Genomic DNA, 23,804 nt, shown 5'->3' on the forward strand with positions numbered 1-23,804 from the left:
CATGATTAAAACTGGAAGTAGGTCCACAGTTAGATCCTTATCTGTTCGCTTATAAACATCGAAGAGGAAGATGCAATCAACAGTTTAGTGCACCTAGTGACCAAACATCTTGAGAATCCTAGGGCATATGCTAGATTGTTGTTTGTAGATTTTAGCTCAGCCTTTAATACCTTGCAGCCTCACATTCTTTTGAAAACAATGCAGCAGATTAATGTCAATCCCTTAATTATTAAGTGGTTCGACTCATTTCTGACTAATCGCAGTCAGCAGGTTAGGGTGAATAGAACATTGTCTGAATCTACTGTTATCAGCACTGGCACCCCACAGGAGTGTGTCAGTTCTCCAGTCCTTCATATTATATACTAATGAATGTACATGCAGTACTGATAATAATTATATGATTAAGTTCACTGATGATACAGCTATTTTAGGTCTCATATATGGAACATCAGATGTTGCAACTTACAAACAAGAGGTTGAGAATTTTGTCCAGTGGTGTGATAAACATTTCCTTAGCATTAACACAAAGAAAACAGTGGAGATGTTGTTTGACCCCAAATCCATCGGAGACCACTTACCAGTGGTCATTAACGGTCAGAATATAGCTCAGGTGGACTCCTACAGATATCTGCGCATTCACATTGATAACAAATTGGCATGGAGTGGTCAGGTGGAAAATGTCTGTATTAGGGTGCAACAGCGACTGTATTTTCTTCGTAGGTTGAGGGTCTTTGGTGTCAACCAGAAAGTGTTGCTTCTCTTTCATCATGCTGTAATTGAGAGCATTTTTCGCTATGGCATCTCAGCCTGGTTTGGCAATCTTAGTGTACATTTAACGTACATTTAAAAATGTACATTGTACATTGCTGATCTTCTTGTAGCCTTCATCTTTCTGGTGTAAAGAAATTATTTTCTTTCTCAGGTGACATTTCTATTCCATGTGGTGCCATTGCTGACAACATGAAATGGGAATGGGTTTTCTTTAAGTAACACCCTTTTATAGTCAACTCTCTGCTGAACACCTGTGTAATGAATAATTAAACTCACCTTTGGTTGAATTCTTGTTAATTTAGACATTTGTAGTCTAAAATGTAGCTTTGTCCCAGACTTTCAGTGGGGTGTATTCATTTTTGCATCACCCTAATTTGAGTAAAACTGAAAATTTTGTTCTCTAAGTTATATTATTAACCTTACTTTCATGTTAAAAGTTAAACAGATGTTATATAAAGCTTAGTCTTGTCAACATTTTTGTGTTCATTGAGATACTGTTTAAAATGTTACTTTTCAAAGGGGGTGCACTCATTTACCCTGAGCACTGTACATGTCCAATACAGATTTTCTTCGGGACTATAAAGTTTATCTTATCTTATCTTATCTTATCTTATCTTATCTTATCTTATCTTATCTTATGTCATATAATTTAGTAGTTTACATGTTAAAACTATCTTTCGTTCATCATACTTTTATTCAGTTATCCCCTCCAAATGCATAAAAGGGGAACATTTATCCAAAATATGTTAATAATTCAAACTACCATTAAATAGTCAACAATAAATCCCAATCAGGTATTTCATTATTAATTTGTCATACATTTTTACCTCAAATTGAGCATATAAATGAGTAATATCTTAGCGTACTTACATATCTATACTACTATTATTACTACTACTACTTCTGCTACTAATCTTCTTCTTCTTCGTTCACTTTTCCCTTCAGGGGTCGCCATAGCAAAACCATCTCTCTCCACCTATCCCTATCTTCTACATTCCCAACCATTGCACCCACTAGCTTACATCCATATACCTCCTCTTTGCCTCCTGCCTGGCAGCTCCATGTCCAACATTCTCCTAATATACTCACTCTCCCTCTTCTGAACATGTCCAAACCATCTTAATCTGGCCTCCCTAACTTTGTCCCCCAAACGTCCAACATGTGCTGTCCCTCTGATGTACTCGTTCCTAATCCTGTCCAACCTTGTCACTCCCATAGAGAACCTCAACATCTTCAGCTCTGACTCCTGTCACTTCCTCAGTGACACTGTCTCTAAACCATACAGCATGGCCGGTCTCACCACTGTTTTGTACACCTTCCCCTTGATTCTCGCTGATATTTTTCTATCACACAGAACTCCCTACACCTTTCTCCACCCATTCCAACCTGCCTGCACTCACTCTTTCCCACACTCTCCATTACTCTGGACTGTTGACCCCATGTACCTTCTTCACCTCTTCACCCTGTAATCTTACAACCACTACTACTGCTACTACTACTACTACTACTACTACTAATAATAATAATGATAATAATTGGATCTGCTCTATATCTGCTCTAATACTTTTATATCTGAATCTAAAACAAGCTATTTACTACTATTGAATAAGCAACATCCACTTTCTCCATGTGACCCACACTGCGCTACTCTCCCTAGCGGCGTGCGGGCTAACGACAGTCCCTAAATTTACTACTCATGTAGTACTGGAAGATGATTGCTGAAAAGTACGTTTTGTTGAGAGTAGGACAAAATGAACAATTCCCTGAACAACCTACCACGTTTAAACTGGAGCAGCTCACGCATGTGATCTATCAGAAACTGGCAGATGTTTTCTGGTTTTTCCTTGGTAACCGACCATGTCATTAACTCCACCAACTCCTTCAGGCCGTTTGGCGTGGGCATCGATGACTGTCGCTTAAGTTTTCTATTCTTGTCCGACATGATTTTCTCAGAAATATAACAAATAAAAATCACTGCTAAAGTAAAGTTTTAAATCGCCTGCTACCGCGAACGTATTTAAAATGCTGCATACACCTCACAGAACACACAGTGTACGTCACAGAACAGAAGCTTCGTCATGGTGACCCTGTAGATCTGGGTTCGTGATGTCAATCCATGTTTCTAGCCCGCATTTTTAGCTTAGTTTTAGCTAATCAGGTAAACTATGGACAGCCTCATGTAATCATGACAGCCTGCTTATTCTTAAACAGCCGCATACTGTAAACGTCCCTGTGTAGCATTTTTATAATATCAAAAATGAAGCTGTTTATTTCTTCATTAAGGCATTTTACAGATATTATAGTTAGTTATACAGATACAGTATAATGATTATACATATTTATGTTGTTGTTATTATTATTGTTATTATTATTCAACTTCAGCAGAGACGTTATTCCGGTAAGGGTCAAGGTGGATTGGGAACACTGGGCACAAGGCAGGATGAGAGTCCAGTCCATAACTGGACAGCATACACCGACACATTTAGGCCTATTTAGGTCATTTGTAGTAACCACACCACCTACCTACAGCTTTTTAGAGGGAAAGACTGTTGGAAACCCAAATGAATATGGGGAGAACATGAGGAACATCCACACAGATATTAACTAGGGCTGTCAAAATTAACGCAAATTCATTTGAACGGCACTAATTTTTATTAACGCGCGATAAACGCAGCGCGCATTTTCTGTTTGACCCTCGGCCTTGCCCGTAGTTTGGGAAATGGGAGCTGCAGCAGCAAGCCGAAATTGAGAAAGAAAAACGTGTTCTTTATATATAAAACGATGTCTGATGGTTCTGTCGACAAGACAAAAGTCTGCATTTATTGTCGATGTGAATTAAGTTATCACCGCAGCACGTCGAGTTTAAAATATCACTTGAGGAAGCATACAGCTGATGCAGAGAGCTCTCCTGCCCCTCTCCAAAGGCAGACGACACTAGATTCTTTTCAGCGGAGATGTGATGTGAACTTGTGTTTTTTCTATGTTCTTTTCTTCATGTGTTTAATAGTCATGAACAAGTTATTTGAAAAACATGTCTGTGTTCGTTATGCTCTATATTTAAGGTGGTTTCAGTAATAAATGTACACTTTACATGTTTAGAAGAAGTGATCTGAACATGTTAACAGGCTTGTGTAAGTAAATCGCTCAGTGCAAAGAAAGAAGTAATTGTTTTCTATGTTCTTTTTTTTTCATAGGTTTAATAGACATGAACAAGAAAAAATTGAAAGATGTCTAGTCTTCATGCTCTGTGTTGAATATGGTTTCACTAATAATAAACAACATACATTTCAATATTTGTCCATGCCCATGTTGATTAGAGTATTAAAAACTAAAAAAAGTATTAATTTAAGGTACATTTAGAATGGATAAAAATGTGCGATTAAGTTGCGATTAATCGCGAGTTAACTCATGACAATCATGCGATTAATCGCGATTAAATATTTTTAATCGATTGACAGCCCTAATATTAACATACGTTCATCAGGGGACCCCGGACTGTGGCTACACCTTCAGCCATTAATGAGAACATCGCCCTCACCACCTGTCATTTTTAAGCACGTTCCTGTGGCCTCAGTCCTGTTTTTGTTTTTTTTCCCCCTGAGTTCCCAAACGTTAAAAAAACATGTTGATTTACATCCATTGAGCGGTTTTATTTATTTATAGGGTTAATTTGGTAACAATCTAACCTGAGATATTCCAGTCTCCTGACAGCAGGTTTAAAGATAACGGTCCAGAGTGTAATTACATATCCACCTAGCTGCTTTGCTTAAAGGTAAAGTTAGCTATATACTGTATGTCTATATCCCGTGTTGTTGACTGATTTTATTTGATTAATGTCCGCCCCTAACATTCATAAATAAATAAAGCCCAGTTGTTTACATAAAGATAACGCCATTTTGGTTAGTTTGTTATCTCCGTTACTGTTGTGCACACTGTATTCTGAATAATCTCACAGGTGTCAATATAAGGGAGTGCATTTAATAAAAACAACATCAATCATAATTATTATAATAATTATAAAAATAATAATAATGCTAATGTACAGATTTTAAAATGTCTGGGTGCACTTCAGCAGTAGACGAAGAGCATAGGGTGAAGATGGTAGGCCAGCTGTCAGTTAGGATGGTGACTTGTTGCATTGAAGGCTCATAGGTTTCTGCTGGGGAATTCAAGTGTTTATCATCACTAAAGTAAATGTGTCTCTAAGCTGTTGATTGGATTTGCACATGGGACTGTCAATGCAGAAATCTTAAGTTGTTGGAAGGTACAGGATAGCTGTATTGGTTTGCCAGATTTTTGATCCGTCATGGGCTTTTTACATGGTTAGTCTTAATTCTGCATCTGTCAGGTGTTTACAGACTTTTTAAGTAGTTTCAGAAGGACTTTTCATATTTCTCAATGTAGTAGTACCTTTTTTTAGATGCTTTTGATTTACCACAAACTGGACAGTTTTGCACAGGGATACGATGAGGGAAGGTCTCCTGGTTTTAGCTAATCAGGTAATGTAATCATGAAAGCTTATACAATCTTAAAGTGTGGAGTTTTCATTGATAAGCAATGGAAAGAACAACATAAGGACAAAAGATATAGATGGAGTCTGTCATAATTTCAATACACTGAATAGTTATCAGAAAATACATGAAAACAATTCACAGTTCACGGGAACAATTCACACTTAGTCTTCCATACTTCAAACTGCAAAAAACGGTGAATGAAAGAGAACATTTCTTCAATGTTGACTTTAAGAAATTTATTATAATTTAATTTATAATTTAATTTATTCATAATTATAGCACATTAAAAGAGAAACAAAGAAAAACAAAGTACAGTCTAAATGTCAGAAGATATGAGGCTGTATTTATCTTTTTATTCATCAGTTTTACATTTTCTGTTTCACTTTGAAAGGTCCTCCAGTTAAAATATCTTGCCTGTAGATGGTGCCATAAAGCGCGTCTCCTTTCTCCCTCTATACTTACTCTCTTGACAAAGTTATATCCTGACATGGGTCCTGACCACTGCTATGCCGATGGCACTTAACTTATCTTTTCCTTCCCTCCCTCAGATACCACAGCTTCTGCTCAGATCTCAACATGTCTGGAGGACATTGTGGATGACGGCTCATCAGCTGAAACTCAATCCCAGCAAAACTGAACTGCTGGTCATCCCAGGTGATTCCCAGGAGACTCTGAGCTCCCCCTGGCCACTGCTCGCAACCTTGGGGTAACCATGGACAATCAACTGTCCTTTTCCTCCCATGTTACTAATGTCACACGCTAATGTCAGTTTCTTCTGTACAAAATCATAAGGATTCGACCATTTTTATCCACATAGGCTGTTCAGGTGCTTGTTCAGTCTCTTGTCATTTTGAGACTGGACTACTTCAGCTCTCTACTGGCAGGTCTACCTCTGAATGCAATTCGTCCTCTGCAAATGATCCAAAATGCAGCTGCGTGACTTGTTTTCAACCTGCCTGAGTTGTTCCACACCACCCCACTGCTGCACGTTGGCTTCCGGTAGCTGCACACATCAGATTCAAAACACTGACGCTCATCTACAAAGCCAAGAATGGACCAGCTCCCTCTTACCTCAAAGCTCTTATCACTCCTTGCAATGTACGCTGCTCCCTCTGATCTACTAGCACTGCTCGACTGGTCCCACCATCCCTCAGGGTAATATAAAATGTTCTCTAAACGTCACAAAAAAATGACAACTGCATATTAAATTCAGTTCAGAATACTTTGAAAATACACGACAGGAATAAAATTTTCTCTACCACTGAGGTGACCACAAGAGAAAGAGATGTGTATCCAGATTGGTCCCGAACTTTTTTTAATACTTAAAATGAACATGAAGATTTTGAACACCCCCCTTAATTCAATTCAATTCAATTCAATTCAATTCAGTGAGCTTTATTTGCATGACTGTGGTGTTTACAGTGTTGCTAAAGCAGGTAACCGAAGTATTGGTTTATGGATCAATAAACATTAAGAGAACAAGGTGAAAAAGAAAAGAAAAGAAACAATTATAGTAATCACAACAATAGTATTAAAAACGATGAAATGAATTTAAGTTAAATAGATACAGAATTTAACGTCTGTAGTAATTTGAATAAAATATATACACATATTTGACTGTAATCATGCAGCAAACTTCTTTTTCTTCCAGCAGCACAGGCAGCTTCTCTATATCACTCCAGCTCTGAAACCTAGGGATGATGTCTCCTAATGACTGGGAGTAGTCGAATCTATCTCTCTCTCTCTCTCTCTCTCTCCCTCCCTCCCCCCTTTCTCGCCCCCCCCCTTGGCCACGCCCACAGCGTGGTATCTGCATGCTGTCATTCATGGGTGGAACCATAGATCCGTCTCTCAAACCCCTGTAAGAGGCGCGTTTTATTGTTCGTGGATTCAAGGAAAAAAGGATCTGTATTAAATTTTTTAACATGTCCTACATACCTGGACAACCTGTCACTGCTGTCGTGGTGAGTCTTGTCTTGATTCTGAACTCCCGAAAGTTTCAAGCTTTTCACTAGTCAAGAACACTAGGTTAGCTAGTTAGCCAGCTAACTTATTTTTTTTTAACCTCCAAACCATAGTCGTGTAAAACCTACGAAACTTCCCTTAGCATGTGTCTAGTTAACAGGCAAGTTAGTCTTCTAGCTGAATTGTTCGTGTAACTGTTCGTGTAACTGCAGGAAATATATAGCTAGCTCGGATTTTAGTTGATCAAAGTTAACATATTCTATAGCTAGCTGTGTTTCCGGAGGTTTACGAACCTAACTAATGACCTGTTATAGTTAATATAACATCTGAGTATAATCTAGCTCATTATATTATTTGTTTGAGTAGATAGCAAGCAGCCTTGTTAGGACACGATATCTGCAGTTTCAGTTAGCACGTAGCTAACGTAAGTTAAATGGCAGCTAGTTACGATATCAGTAGCTCAGTAGTTTTTACTAGCGGCTCCTTTTGCAACCAGTCTCAAGTAGGAATGAATAAGTTGACTTTAAATGCAAGTTTTGTATCTTTGAAAGGATAGTTTTGGAGCCCCAGGTAAAGTCTAGGCGTGGCTTGTGTGGCTAAATGACTTGCAGGTAACATTAGTGTGTGTGTGTCCATATAAGTGCATGTGGAGCAATCAGCTCTCCAGATAAACAGTCTGTAGAAAAGCAGTTCAGCTGAAACAACTCTGATTTCTGTGTCTTTTTCAGCAACGGATTGAGATCCATAAACTACGCGATGGAGACAATTTAATATTAGGATTTAGCATTGGAGGGGGAATTGATCAAGATCCAAGTCAGAATCCATTCTCACAGGACAAGACCGACAAGGTGAGAGTGGTCGTCTTTGAACATACTGTTCGAGTCATTACACTAAACTGCAATTTATATCATTTTTTCCCCCCTATGTTGTAATTTAGTTTTATTTTGTCAAAATTCATGTTTGCTATAAAGTGTTTCCAGTAAAAGGACTGGCTGAGGAAACTGTTGTCATGATAATTCCTCCCTGATTCTCACATTTGTTTAGATTTGCACATTTAACACAAATGTTATTGTCTACTTTTTCAAATTAGGGCATTTATGTGACGAGGGTATCAAAAGGAGGCCCAGCAGATGTTGCCGGTCTCATGATGGGAGATAAAATAATGCAGGTAAGAATCAGACGTATGCTTCATGCTGGTCAATCTTGGGGAACAACATGGGAATAATTTATCTAACCTTGAGAAATACACAAGAATTAAAAAATCGTTTTTGTCCACCAGAGGCTGCTCTCCTGCTACTGTCTCTATTTCTGTCACATAAGTATGTCCACTGGACTCATATGGAGTATATGGATGTGTACAAGTCAGTAGCCCCAGCCTGTCTGCTTATACACACTATATTGCCAAAGGTTTTGGGAAACCAGGGGGGTTAGGCTTGGAACCTTAGTTCCAGTTAAAGGAACTCTTAATGCTTCAGCATACCAAGACATTTTGGACAATTTCATGCTCTGAACTTTGTAGAAACAGTTTGGGGATGACCCCTTCCTGTTCCAACATGACTGCACACCAGTACACAAAGCAAGGTTCATAAAGACATGGATGAACGAGTTTGGTGTGGAGGAATTTCACAGAGCCCTGACTTTAACCCGTTAGAACATATTTGGGATGAATTAGAGCGGAGACTGTGAGCCATACCTTCTCTTCCAGCATCAGTGCCTGACCTCACAAATGCGCTTCTAGAGGAATGGTCAAAAATTCCCATAAACACACTCCTAAACCTTGTGGAAAGCCTTCCCAGAAGAGTTGAAGCTGTTATAGCTGCAAAGGGCCACACCAACTCCATATTACATTCATGTGCATGTGAAGGCAGACGTCCCAGTTTTGGAATGGCTCAGAGTCTCCGCTCTAATTCATCACAGAGGTTGAGGTGAGTCAAGTTCCTCCACACCAAACTCGCTCATCCATGTCTTTATGGACCTTGCTTTGTGCACTGGTGTTCAGTCATGGTGGAACAGGAAGGGGTCATCCCCAAACTGTTCCCACAAAGTTCGAAGCATGAAATTCTCCAAAATGTCTTGGTATGCTGAAGCATTAAGAGTTCTTTTCACTGGAACTAAGGGGCCGAGCCCAACCCCTGAAAACCAACCTGAATTCGATGATTTGGAGGGGTGTCCCAAAACTTTTGGCAGTATAGTGTATCACTGCCGGGTTTATGACAGCTTCTACAATTATTATAGAAGTTTTCTTCAAGAGAACATGCAACATCCGGCATCATTCGAAGGACATTTTAAACCGATTGCATCGTCTTGTTTTTCACTATCATGAATGTCAGCCGATTGAAAACACAAGCAGAGATCTTAGTCTTAGCAATTCAAATTCACACTCATAAATAAAAAGATAATCTTTCTGTTTGCTGATAAAAAAACGACATACGAAAAGTTCATACTCCATCTGCCATAAATAAAAATGCTGTGTGAATTTATCCAAGGGCATTGATAAGCAACATGGCTTGAGAATCCAGAATAGCATGACAAACAAGTAATTTCCAAAACCCCCAAATGCAGATGTATGAATGTACATTGGGAGCCTACATAGAATGTTAGAGTCCAATGTGAAAATTACAATCCACTCTGCAAAAAGATCTTGAATCTTGAAATGTGCATTTGAGCTAATATACAGACAATGGTTGAGCAAAGACAGTCTCATTGTCAAAAATACACTTACTGTTAAAAATAGAATAATTTCTCCTACAGGTTTTGCAAACAACAGGCCTTATTGTTGAAACTTTATAGACAAACCAAACTAACATTTTCCTATCACCTGTAAATTGCCATCCAAGTTTACAAGCACAGCTAATGTACCTGTAGTGACATCCATAAAACTCCATAAAGGTTCTCACACAGTTATGTGCACAAAAGGTCACTCAGGGTAAAGCAGAAAAAAAAACCCAGAAGTGAAAATTCTATTAACTCACTACTGTTCCAATAAAAATATTGGCTGAGACGCTTGTTTACGGTTTTAGTGATTTGTTTTCTATTTTTTAAGTTATGGGTTAGGAGAACCAAATTTTTGCACACCTTGAGACACTGATCTTTTTTTTTTTACAAATTTGTTTTATTTATTTATTTGTTTTTGTTAGTAGGGATGTGGTGGTAATGGTGGTTGTGGTGTTGGAGCTGGAGGTTAGGGATGTTATGTAGATAGCTCCTGTCAGTCATTGAAAGACAGAGCTATGTGGAACCCTAAAGCTATAGAGCATCTTCCATGTAAGTGTCTACACTTAAGAAGGAGGCACATAGACCATCATATACAGCAGAAACATTTGCAGAGAGTGAGATTTTCCAGAGATACAATTACTTCATGAGAAAGCTAGAAAAGAAAAAAATGTAATAATGCATGACCTCTATTGACTTCTGTATAATGGTACTATGATTGATATTACTTGTAAGAATTCATATCCAGCTGCAACCCTAAACACCGTTTATATCTCAGTAGTTGTGTGAGGGTCTGTGTTTTGTGGCAGAGCTGAAGCTGGACCATTCTCTCTCCTTTATCACGCTTGTGTAAATGCATTTGCAGTTGGATGCGGGTTAGATTCCGGGTTCAGATTTTGGTGTGTATTCATAAAATAAGTCATAAAAACACTTCTTTAGCATCACCAAAATGTGTTTTTTTGTTTCAAGGATCATACAGATGAGTAGATGCTAGGTTGTTTGAGTTTGATGTGCATGTCTCTGCTTATCCGTAAATTTCCTCTCTCCACTGGGACCACAGTTCTTCTTCCACACAGAAGTATTTAATGCCGCCGTTGTAGTGAACAACTTATTTGGAACCTGCTGAAGGATACCAGAGCTTATATAACCAGCCATAGAGGGAGAGGAAAAGGGGAAAGGAGTGTGGAAAATTTGGAAACAAAAAAAAAAAGTGACGTTTATGCCGATTGACATACTATTCACTATAAGGCTATAGTCTAGGGCTGTAACTAACGATTATTTTCATAATCGAATAATCGGCCGATCATTGTTTTGATGAATCGGATAAAAACACCACATTTTTTAAATACCTTTTTATTTTTATTTCAGATTAAATTTACACATTGGGTGTTACAAATATGAACGTTAAACTAAACCTTTACACTACCACAATGTTTTTTCCAGCTTTTAAGCAGAAAACTTTTGACCTTTTAAAACTTAAACCACAAACTGTTTGTGTTTCTTAAAGAAGCAGAACTACTAGACTACCAAGTTATGATCCATTCAGTCTTCCAGGAAATTTTGCATTGCATTATTTTTAATTGGTAACAAATACTGATTAAAAACAAATATTATTTGTTTATTTTGATCAAACTGTTTTAATTGGACAGTACTTAACGGTCTTGCACTACAACTATTACCGGTGTTTATCATCTACATTGTGAATGAGGAGTAACAGTGCTCTTTACACAATAAACACCGGACACTGTAAGCATGCAGATAAAGCATTCGCACAGAATAAAGCATTCACACAGAAGGTATGTTTGTGTTTACAAATACAAGACTCAGTGTTTAGGAATGGTTTTAAAAATGTGCAGTACACAACGCCAAGGGCTCAGGATGTGCCATGAAGTTGCCATGACAACCTGCTACTGTAACCGAGGCTTGCAATGCTTGCCCCGCCTCTGGGGCCTTCTGATTGTTCCAATGTTCTGTGAGTGACATTGATGAGCTGCGCTGCTTGGAAAAGTAGAAATCATTTGAACATGAGAGCCGCGAGGGTGCAAAGTTCAAGCTGTGAAGTCCTCTGGAAGCTCCTTGCCTTTTACAATTTGCACACCACTTCTCATGACCCAAAACACACACCAAAGTCTAAAACTCTGTACATGGCTGTAATTATCAAGTGCAAAAAATGCACATTGTTTCATAGTATATTTTTTTCTGGATTTACTGTCATTTTGGTATTAATTGTACGTGTCTCAGTGAAAATTTAACCAGTGTGTAATTTGTGGGGTAGTTTCATGCTAAGTCTAAAAGTAAACTAAGAAATAACATATAAAATCACATTAATGCTTCCCACACGTCCTTGTTGTGTTTAATGTAATTTGTTGAATTGTGTCTAAAACAGGTGAATGGCTGGGATATGACCATGGTGACACACGACCAAGCGCGGAAAAGACTAACAAAAAAGAATGAAGATGTCGTTCGGCTATTGGTAACCAGAAAATCCCTGGAGGAGGCAGTCAGACAGTCCATGATGAAACACTAAGAAGAACTTTGTAACACACATTTATAAATGTCACATGTCAATCATTCTTACACAGTATGTAAATCTCCATATATACATCAATGCAATCAATCCAAAGATTAAGATGATGTCATTCCCATTTAGCATCTCAAACAAACTGGGTGATTTTGTGGGTTTTTCCCTGTTTTTTGTAACCTGCTGGTGTCACTTTTTGTACACTTCACTCTTTCATTCCATGTCATTCCAGGATTGATCTCGCAGTGCATTATTCAGTGTTGCAATGAAAATGAGGACATTGGGTATTTTTCTGATCATTCTCTGTCTTTTTCATAGATGATAAGGGCTACAAGCAATTATTGCCTTCAGTTGTATTTTTAATGATACTGAATGATTTCAGGTAAAACCAAGGAACCTGTTTATTAACCACAGTAAAAGACCACTAATATTTCTTTTCTTTTGTTATAGGATGCTGTATACGTCTATACCTGTTTTTCTACTTGTTTGTGTGCTCAAGACTTGTTTGTTGTCTCTGGAAAAAGATTTTATGTTTTTTTCCAAGTGTGTTGAATGATGCTGTAGTACTACATTAATGACATGATCATTTCCTGTAATTGTCTCTATTTGAAAGCTTTATCATTGCCACACAATAACATAAACTTGTACATCATGACCTTTACTGATCCACCACTCCAAGGAATGACTACACTGTCTGGTTAATTGTCTTTACAATCAACTGTATAATTGTTTTCCACTTTGAATAAATGAGTGAATTTGATGTGCTTGCTTGTTACTCATTTTATGAGACACAAATGTCCAGGCACTGCTTAACTTATAACTATACAAACATAATACATGAGTCAAGAGGATTTCAGGAATGTGAAAATAAGCTTAATGTCATTGTAGGGAGGGTGTGTGTGAGAAAGTAATCAGGTGACATTTCAAAGCATAAAATCTATTGCCTGACCTTTTGCTGTTTGCTCGGTCGTTTTAGTACAGTGATGACCTGACTTTTATCTCTTAATTTAGCCTATAGGCATTTTCCTTTTATCGTATGGATTGAAGTACACTGCTTCCATCACTGACTTGACAGTCAAGAATAAAATATCACAGTTTTGTCTAATGTTTACAAGAAGAACTGTAATGTAATATTTTGTAAATTGCTTTGCAGGTTAATCTAATTGTAGTGAAGGGTGTGTTTATTTCAGTGTCAGTAGTCCATCAGTTCATAAACTAGTCACAAACACTGTATTGCTGTAATAATAATTAGTCTACTAATAATGGGTAGGACCTTGATTTGCTCTCAGCCTCAATTTTTTCTGGCATCAATTCCACACGATGGTATAAACTTTCCTTTGTGATTCTAGCTGTTAAAACAAGGCAGGTTTATATTCATGCTGCACAAATATTCTGACCCTAACTTCTGAAAAAAAATTCAGGAAATCAGCAGTTTTTGAAACACTCAAACCAGCCCAATTGTTACCAAAAAACTCCACAATGGGAGATTGCATGTTTCCCCATTCTGATGTTTGATGTAAACATTAACTGAAGCTCCTGACCTGTGCTTGTTTGAATGATATAATAACTGCAGAAATGAGCAGGTCTACAGAAGTTCCCATTAATGTGGAGGGTGAGTGTGTAGTCATGTGTATGTAAAATGTAAGGCCATTTTGATGCTAAATTTTACTTAAGAAGGATGGCGAGGAAATCTAAAGGTGGAAATTTTAAAGAACCAACAGGTGATTTTGGCTGGACTTTAAGAGTCAGGGAAGCGGGTTCCCATGGAAATGCAGAAGCATTTGAACTCCTCTTTGCACCAATTAATTGAATTTATTCAATAAATTGCATTCTTCAGTTCAGTTTCAAAATGCTCATCACCCTGGTCTTCCAATTTACTGAATCTGTGCAAGGGTGAGAATTACACTTCTATCTGCATTCTGCTGGCCATTTCTTTATGCTTTCACCAGCTGCAATTCATTCGCTCTGCTTGCTCCAGCTGACCCACCCCCTCGTCCTCCTCCTCCTCCTCCTCCTTCTCCTCCTCCTCTTCCTCCTCCTCCTACTTCTACAAACGGAATATTAACCAACGGTGTTGCAGCAACCGGTTGCTTCTTTTGCCCGGAGGATGCCTACTCATCTCTTCCCACTCAAACCTACACATTTCTCCTTTTTCTCCAGTCAAAATCAGAAAATCAGAATTATTGATCACTGTAAGAAGAGCAAGCTGATATAGCAAAACTCCTGTTACTCCTGCCTATACTTCTCATCACTCCTCATCACTCAACAGTGATCCAATCAGCTTAAACAGGGTAAGCATTTTTACTATAATGAACACAGCATGAAATCACCAAGAGGGAAAAAGATGCTCTGAGGAAATGTGTATGGAGAAGTGACAGGTAGGCAGGTTAGTTTTTTTAGGTTAGGATTTTTCTGGTGTATTGTGATGTTTGTCTTTTCACACAGTTCTCAGAGCAGATTTTCTTTAAATTGTTTATTACAGGAAAAGTCCTCCAAGTGGTCCCACCATGTGGTGATTGGAAGGTCAAGGTGCCACCACTGGCATCTAGAGTCAATGCTTGATGAAGAAAACCGAACAGTGTATGAGGTATTATTATATGATAAGAGCTACCAAAATGATGCTTGATATGATATGTAGTCTGTTTAGAGCAGACTATTAGAAATCATCATGTATAACAGTCATTTGATTTACGCAGAGCCATGCAGAAACAATTATCCGGAGCCAAGGTCAGGATGCGCAAGTCATTCCTGCGCCGGAACACCTTTGTACTCTTTACTGTGGCAGCAGTTGTAGTTGGTAAGCATAGACATTAAAATGTGTGATTAACCTGGAGCATGAACAGTATCTGCTTTGGGAGGTCTGTTTGCATTAAGCCCCACACCCTGTAATGATGTTCAGGAATCGTGTTGGGATTTGTTCTGCGACCTCACAACTTACCACTGAGGGAAATCAAATATTTCTCCTTCCCTGGGGAGTTACTGATGAGGATGTTACAGATGTTAGTCCTCCCACTCATCGTGTCCAGTCTTGTTACAGGTACGTGGATACAGCAGTTTGGCTCAGAGTGGCAGCACAACCTGAGCCTGGTTGTAGGCATGTTGAAGCTGTTCTGATCTTGTCTTTTGTTCCAAACAGATGTAAACTGATTTTATTCAGTATGTATTTAATTCTTGTCAGTCCACTTCCCATGTTTTACAAATTTAATGGCATTTTGCCTTTTAACCAGGTATTTCCTCCTTGGATAGTAGAGCTTCTGGAAAGATGGGAGCACGGGCTATCATTTACTATATGGTGACCACTTTCATTGCTGTGTTCATCGGTATTGTCATGGTAATCATTATACAACCTGGAAAAGGCAACAGAGACAGTTCAATGTCCTCTAGTGGAAACATTGAATCAGTGCAAGCTGCTGATGCCTTTCTGGATCTTATCAGGTGAAGAGACACCCCCATATGAATGTGTTTTTATTTGGATTGCAGTTCATTATAATAATGTACGTTTATGGTCCTCTCACAGAAATATGTTTCCACCTAATTTAGTGGAAGCCTGTTTCAAACAGGTATGGCGCTTTTATTTACTATCACTGAGGAAAAGAGAAACATGTGATATGTAGAACTGAACTTACCTCCAAATTTCTTCTATTTTTTTCTCACAGTACAAAACTCTTTACAAGAAAACTGTTTTGACCAAAGACATCACTGTTTTAGTCAATGCTAGTCAAGGAACCAATGACACCAAGTACAGCCAAGTGGGAAATAACAGCACAGTCCTGCAGACCATCCAGGAGACAGTGGAGGAGATGATCCCAGTCTCAGGCTCCTCTAATGGAGTGAATGCTCTAGGTCTTGTGGTGTTTTCTATCTTCTTTGGCTTGGTAATTGGGAATATGAAGCAGCAGGGCCAGCCGCTGAAGGAATTCTTTGATTGCCTCAATGATGCCATAATGCGCTTAGTAGCAATCATAATCTGGTAAGTGTCCTGGTACAGTGACTTCTACATTCATTTCAAGCTAAACATCCATAAGTCATATAGTAATGTAAGAATAAGTGATATGTGACACATTTCTTTTGCCTGGGACTATGTACCTGATGTGACCTATTTAAACACCCTTTAGGTATGCACCAATTGGGATCCTCTTTCTAATTGCTGGAAAGATAATTGAAATGAAAGACCTGGCACAGGTTGGAGGGCAGCTGGGCATGTACATGGGCTGTGTCATCATTGGCTTACTCATCCATGGTCTCTTCATTCTGCCCTTGCTCTTCTTCATGATTACTCAGAGGAACCCCTACACATTTATTGCTGGTCTAATTCAGGCTTTGGTTACTGCCTTGGGAACATCTTCCAGGTAATTAGGACATTCATTACATCATATGCAACATGTAAGTTTAATTATTGAGATCTCCTTTAATACATGTCTCATGGGAAAGGCAGCAGACAGGAGAGCACCCTGACTGTGGGTGAGAAGGCACTGATACTGCACTCTCTGGAGCACCAGGTGGTGCTGTTACAACAAGGATCAGAAGGATTGAGCTCAGTGAGGCAGGACTAAATCCAGTGACTCAGCTGGAGACTGGACTGAGACAAAGGTTAGCAAAGGGTATAATCCCAGGATCATGTGAAGGCTGGAACAGAGAAACAGGGTCAAAGAGATGGGTCACAGACAGTGGCAGAGGCAGAGGCAGAGATTACAGGCAAAAGCAAAGACTAAGCGAAGAATTGTGAGCTTGATTAATCAGGAGGTAAGATCTGAAAATTGGGGTTCAGGACCAATTTGACCCTGGACACAGAATAGACGGCACCAAGAAACAGAGATGGAGTACACTGGTGGTTGCTTAGTGGAGGTTTGAGACATGCAACAAAGCAGCAAAGTCTTTACCAAGTCTGGAGATTTCTTTAAACAATTCCTTGACTGTATGCTGTATAATTTTGTATTATGTGAGAGCTAGATATTGTGGGACATTAAGAAAATCTTTTTAATGAGGCTTTTCCTCAAATCAGAATCATTAAAATGATTGAATGCATGCACAAAATAGCCCCAAGACTTCACAAGGCAGTAAGCAAAATAATTTATAGACTGACTGGAGCGATATTACAAGAAGAAATGGGTAAATGCTCAAAGCAGCCTAAAGTAATACCAACCAAATAATGACCTTTAGTAGTAGTACACAAAACAAAATGCTGTAAAGCTGTAAATCTATTTCTTTTCTGCAGTTCTGCCACCCTTCCAATCACATTCCGATGCTTAGAAGAGAACAACCACGTGGACAAACGTGTAACACGGTTTGTTTTGCCAGTGGGTGCCACCATAAACATGGATGGTACAGCTCTGTATGAAGCAGTGGCTGCCATTTTCATAGCCCAAGTTAATGACATGGACCTGAACTTCGGTCAAATCCTCACCATCAGGTAACAATGAATACTACATTTTTACATTGAATAAGAGTGTCCTGTTTTTCCAGTGGTCAATGTGTTATAGCGCTACATCTCAATACATATTTTGAATTCTTCAAGAACTACTGTATAAGACCCTTTGTGTTAGACCATTACATAAATCTCCTTGGGAGTTCCTATCTTATTCTTTCTTATTAAAATTCCAATTTCCAGTATCACAGCTACTGCTGCCAGCATCGGAGCAGCAGGTATTCCTCAAGCTGGTCTGGTTACCATGGTGATTGTATTGACATCCGTGGGACTGCCCACCGAGGACATAACACTCATCATTGCTGTGGATTGGTTCTTGTAAGTCTTGACTAAATGTCACATGGAAGCATGCAGCTCCAGCGGAGAGCACTCTGCAAAAGGTTACTGATACATAATGCAGGCAGATAATCTAAGAGAATATGAAATGTTTTAAAGCCACTACTGTTGCCATTACACAGAATATAAGATGCAACTTGTTAAAGATCCAAATCTTACATTAAACTCCAAAGTGCCTAAGAAGCAAGTCATGAGGAGATTTGTTTGTTGTGTTTGTTTTCAGGGATCGCCTCAGAACCACTACCAACGTGCTGGGAGACTCCTTGGGAGCTGGTATTGTGGAACATCTGTCACGAAAGGAACTGCAGAGCCTGGACACAAATATTGGCAACTGTGAGATTGAAGAAAACGAAAAGTCTTATCAGCTCATCTGCCAGGAGGACGACTGCCTCGGGCACCAAAACAGTGAAAGTACAATGTAAAAAAATCATAATACAGATACCGGCAGCTATGGAGAACAGCTAAAAACATATTGGATGTTATACCATATATACAATATAGTATATTCACAAATAAGTAAGCATCCAACAATTTTAGAATAAGTATCCAAAGATTTTTCATTTTTTTAAGTCATGTTATATTACATACCACAATTCAACTCAACGATGTTAGAAAAGGATTCGCTGGATAGTGGAGTGATTTTAGTTACCATAAATAATATGACTAAAAACCTGTCAGTCAATAATTTATGTCAATTATAATCATTCACTATAAAGAATAGAATTTATACTTTTAATAACAAATGCATGACTTCTTTTTTGGGCCAGACTTTATTAAAAAAAAAATATTTGTGTTATTAAATCAAGTGATTCTGTAATATTTTGGTGGAAGTGCCAATTAAAGTGAGATGCGAAAGTGAGGTTACTGAAAATATGGATATGAAAATCTTACCTCATGTTTCGGCACAGAACTGTGCTTCATTTTCACTTACGCTGTTGATACAAATAATGAAATAAATAAATGTTTAAACAACACAGATTGTGGTTTAATTCATATTTTAAGTTTGCATTTACTGATTTGATTTTAGTATATTATATTGTTTCATTTTATATGGAGTCATGTTCTGAGTCAAATATTTTGTTCCGTTTAATTTAGTCACAATTATACAAAAATGGTGGTTGAATAAAAAACTCTGGTGTATATTCGAGTATGCAGTTGTAAGACTGATTTTATTTCCTTCTTAATGTATCCCTAATTATATGTAGTATATTTCACATTAAATATTGATTTTAAAATTCTGGGGTAATTTGATTTTACAGAAATAGATAGACACATGATACACAGTGCCTCCTGAAAATATCCACCTTCAGGATATTGACAGTAGAATAAGCCATCCTGCAAGTACATACAGTATGTACTGTATTTCTGTGCCTCTATAAACAAAACAGAGCGTGATGCAAAAGGGGAAAGTGGTTTATAGTAGAAGCTAATTGTGTCTTTGGAAACAACTGCTTTCCAGTATGACAAGATAATCCCTTACTGTAAACAATCTGAGCTGTTTCTTCTGAAATCCATGAACATAAGTGGAGTTTACAGACTGTCAGTGAAACTTTGGGAGGAACCTGGGCCCTCATTTCCACATGATATGTGCGTAAATTGTGTGCATAAACGTTTAAAGACGTGGGATCTATCAAAACAAACATTTGTTAAATGTAACCTCCTGCGTCAACATTGTTACCATTAAAACAGGTTTTTCTCAACAGTTGTGTAGTACTGTGCAGATCGTTAAATATCGTACATTTTTTGGCCCAATCCTAACCACTTCCCCTATAGTGCAGTGCAATAGACAGTTGTGAAACAGGACATGTGTGCAATCACTTTTTATTCCTGATATCAGTAGCTTGACTGCAAGGGCATTGGTGGCTCAGTAGTAGGTTTCTCAACTACCATGCAGAAGGCCTGGGTTCGATTCCCAGGCAATGTCCACACACCAACCAGTGGATGCAGTGCTGGTCCCAAGCCTGGATTAAAATGGGAGGGTTGCGTCAGGAAGGGCATCCGGCATGAAACCTGTGCCAAGTTGTTGTGTGGACCAGTTGGTCCACTGTGGTGACCCCTCACACACAGGGAGCAGCTGAAAGATTTGAAAGTAGCATTCCTGCATCCTTGTTGCAGATAGAGCACCATCAAAAAACTATTTGCTTATATATTTTATATCCCTCTGGTTTTCATTCTGTAAGAATTATTAGAAACTTGATTTTGAGAAAATCCAAAGCAAATTGTAATAGGAAGTAGAAACCTGCAAGTGTGTCTCTCCTTAGTATGGCCAAAGCACCATGAATTTTGGTGGAAAACTGGTTCCTGCTTCTGATGTGAACCATGTGGTCAAGCACCCATGCAGCAGCAGTTGAATTTGTTGGAGAATATCTGCTAATCATTTACACCAACTACAAGAATCAAGAATACCTTAAAACACCTTCCACCCTGATAGGCTGCATAGGCCTTAAGGTTTAATTTCACCTGGATTCCACATCACCGATGATGCTTTATGACTTATTTACCCATCAAAACTCACACCTATATACATGATAAGACTAAAGTCAGGTCCATTAAGTTGACAAACACCATTTCCCAGAAAACACCACCTCTCACCTGCTCCAAATCACAAGACTACTGAGAACACACACACACACACACACTTACCCTTCATTAAGAGACTTTCATGCTTTTTGGAGTTATAAGTTCAAGTTTAATATTCATAGATCTCCAAGTGAAGAGTGAAAAAACCCCAAAGCTGGAATGTATCCCTGGACCTTTTCCTTGCCATTATTCCTCCCACTGGCAGTGCATTCCAGGGTGAATACAGATAAAAAGCATCTTTCTTTCCTCTGAAAGTCACTCCCACTGCAATAGAAGACTGGTTTCTAAAGAGTGAAGTGACATTGTGTACATACCTCACATCTGTATATATGTTACAGTCACTTTCAGCTTTTACATTTTTCTATTGCACTAATTTTCATACAAGTCACCTTATACAGTATTTATTTAAATTATTTACCTATGTATATGTTTGCACCTGACACCAAGACAAATTCCTAGTACTGTAAAGTGCTCCTTGCTGACCCTTTTCTGTACCTGGCAATAAAACTGATTCTGATTCTGATTCTGATTCTGATTCTGACATGAGAGCAAGTGCACAAACATCTCATACAAGTGGTCCAGCAGCATAAGGATTTTGCTGAAAGAGAATTGTGTCTACAAAACACAAGGTCTGGTTTAGCAGTATACTAAGGACTTCTGTGTACTTAAAAGGGACCAAAATATAATACCTTGGTATATTGAGCCCTTCTGAGTCATCCAATGTATTAATAAGGTAACATAACAAGCTTCATTTACACCATCAGTGTCATTTATCACCCATGTCTCTTGCTTTAAACCTGATGTACTCTGTTTGTTGAATGAAGCATCACAGAGCCAAATGGCACCACATAGTAAGAGCCATCCTTACTCATCATTAGGAGAGCTACAGCTCTACAGGGTCCATGTTCAAGAAGTCTTGGACCCAGCACTCCTTAGGTATCACTTTGTCACTGAAACAGCCCTATTGCCCCAAAGGGATCACTTTGTCTGGCTTGGGCAGAAGTGCAGTGGGGCTTCTCGTCACTGTGTGACTTCCACAAGCTGAATGCTGTTTCTGAATTAGATGGCTATCAAGTACGTCCTATTGACAAGGATCTGGATCAGCTGAGCTTGGCTTATCCATACACTATACATATGAATTTATACAATTCCTGTTCATCACAGTACTCTGTAATACCCCCAATACCTCCACTGTCCACCAGAGGACTCAATTTCCTGCATTCTAGTTCTGTAAACATGTGCATCTGTTTATTTTCTGCTTAGGCAAGTGCTTCGGTTCTCGCTACAGTGGTCATCACTAAGTCTTGCTGTTTATACTTTCATTTTGTTTATGTCCTTTGATGCAGTCTCTGTCCAGTTTTAACTTCGACTACTGCCATGCACCATTTACTGAGCTTGAAAAAATATTCATGTTGGTCTATAACTGGTCCAACATAGTAATTTGTGTTTGCAAAACACAACTGTGTATTAGAGCAGATACACATAAGCTCTTCACTTGCCTCCTGTTTTTCTTTCTACATCTCAGACTGCTTTAATGACCATGTTACTAAAGTGTTTACATTTCAAATGAGAGATTTCTGTAACAAATACTTTTATTCTATTTTTATTCTGAAACTAAACAGCACTTGTGTTTGTGGGACTGTTCAACTGTTGAACGTTCACTGGGATCTAGATAAAGTCAAAGTCAAAGTCAAAGTCAAAGAAGCTTTATTGTCACTTCAACCATATATAGCTGATGCAGTACACAGTGAAGTGAAACAACGTTCCTCCTAGACCAGAGGTGCTACACATAACACAGACAAAGTACAGTGACGCAGACAAACATAGAGCTATAACATAGAGATAAAAAAAAAAATTAAACTAAAAAATTAAACTATACATAAGGTGCAGTCTTTAAGAACTAGGCATACAACAGAAGTGCACAGGAAGACAAGACAAGACAAGTCAAGACAAGACAGTGCAGACAAACAACATATAAGCTGACTTTGTGGAATGAACAAGACAATGTGCAAAGAACAGTGTATACAGTGATTGCAGATATTAAAGCGACACATGTAAACAGGATTAATATAAATATATATAAATGTAAAGTGGCATGTGCGTGCAACAGGATAATTTAGTGTGTGTGTGTGTGTGTGTGTCTGACTATGTCCAGCACAGCTCAGTTTTTTTTTTTGTGTGTGTGTGTTATGTATGTGTGTGTGTCCAGCACAGTTCAGTTCTCCTCTGAGATCAGATCTTGGTTGTACGTGTGTGTGTCCAGTTCAGCTCAGTTCTCTGTTGATGCCTGATTAATGATATAATAGAATATTTTTTAGAAGTTTATACAAAACAGTGATCCAAAGCTGTCTATCATACAAAGCATGCACTATTATAATGTCATTCTTCTGTACCAAATTTATCAACATGGCAAGAGAGATATTTAGCTGATGCCACAAAACAAATACTAATTTGCACTGAAGGACAATTACAGTGATTAACACTTTGCGTCATTCACTCTCTCTAAGCCTCTAGTATAGCACTTGTATGTCTTGTGGTGGTTGAGCTTGTTATGGGCTTGTAATAGAAAACTCTGTGACACAAACTACTTCAAGCTGTTAAATGGTGCTCAGAGGCAGAGCTGCCAGGAGATTCAGTAGTCCAGACTCAAAATGACAAGGGACCGAATGAGCTCCTGAGTGGCCTGTGTGGAAGGAAATGAATGAATCCTTCTGATGTTATAAAGGAGAAATCGTGTGTGTCAGATTAGCAGTGAGAAAGGAAAAGTACAGTTGATTGTCTAAGATCAGAGAGCTGTCCAGAGGAGATCACAACATGAATCGCAGTTCAGGTCTCTCTGACATGGTATGAGTAGAGTTCAGTTTCTACTACCCAGTACATTGGGAAAGGTTTTAATCTTTTGTTTACAGATAATAATAACGAGTCGCTTTCAGGCCTTGAAATGAATCCAGTATTTAATTATTTAAACACTGTACTGTAA

The 23,804-nt window shown here is 38.5% G+C and overlaps 2 protein-coding genes across 3 annotated transcripts; both read left to right on the forward strand.

Annotated features, from left to right (window-relative positions):
* The first annotated feature begins 7,088 nt into the window (after positions 1 to 7,088).
* Positions 7,089 to 13,243, forward strand: tax1bp3 (Tax1 (human T-cell leukemia virus type I) binding protein 3). Its single transcript, XM_058401709.1, has 4 exons — positions 7,089 to 7,249; positions 7,979 to 8,098; positions 8,341 to 8,418; positions 12,349 to 13,243. The coding sequence occupies exons 1-4, from the start codon at positions 7,211 to 7,213 to the stop codon at positions 12,487 to 12,489; spliced, it is 378 nt and encodes a 125-aa protein (XP_058257692.1). The 5' UTR covers positions 7,089 to 7,210; the 3' UTR covers positions 12,490 to 13,243.
* Positions 13,244 to 14,550: 1,307 nt separating this feature from the next.
* slc1a6 (solute carrier family 1 member 6) lies at positions 14,551 to 19,316 on the forward strand. 2 transcript variants are annotated; one of them, XM_058400404.1, is made up of 11 exons: positions 14,551 to 14,861; positions 14,966 to 15,070; positions 15,180 to 15,280; positions 15,383 to 15,520; positions 15,711 to 15,918; positions 16,001 to 16,043; positions 16,140 to 16,453; positions 16,599 to 16,832; positions 17,699 to 17,893; positions 18,092 to 18,226; positions 18,468 to 19,316. In XM_058400404.1, exons 2-11 carry the CDS (start codon positions 15,045 to 15,047, stop codon positions 18,664 to 18,666), a joined length of 1,593 nt encoding a protein of 530 aa, XP_058256387.1. In that variant the 5' UTR covers positions 14,551 to 14,861; positions 14,966 to 15,044; the 3' UTR covers positions 18,667 to 19,316. The 2 variants fall into 2 exon arrangements, with proteins under 2 accessions (XP_058256387.1, XP_058256386.1); XM_058400403.1 differs by having other exon boundaries at positions 14,551 to 14,774.
* Positions 19,317 to 23,804: the final 4,488 nt, after the last annotated feature.

The sequence above is a fragment of the Hemibagrus wyckioides genome, linkage group LG10, assembly GCF_019097595.1.
Source record: "Hemibagrus wyckioides isolate EC202008001 linkage group LG10, SWU_Hwy_1.0, whole genome shotgun sequence".
In the NCBI taxonomy this organism is placed as follows: Eukaryota; Metazoa; Chordata; class Actinopteri; order Siluriformes; family Bagridae; genus Hemibagrus; species Hemibagrus wyckioides.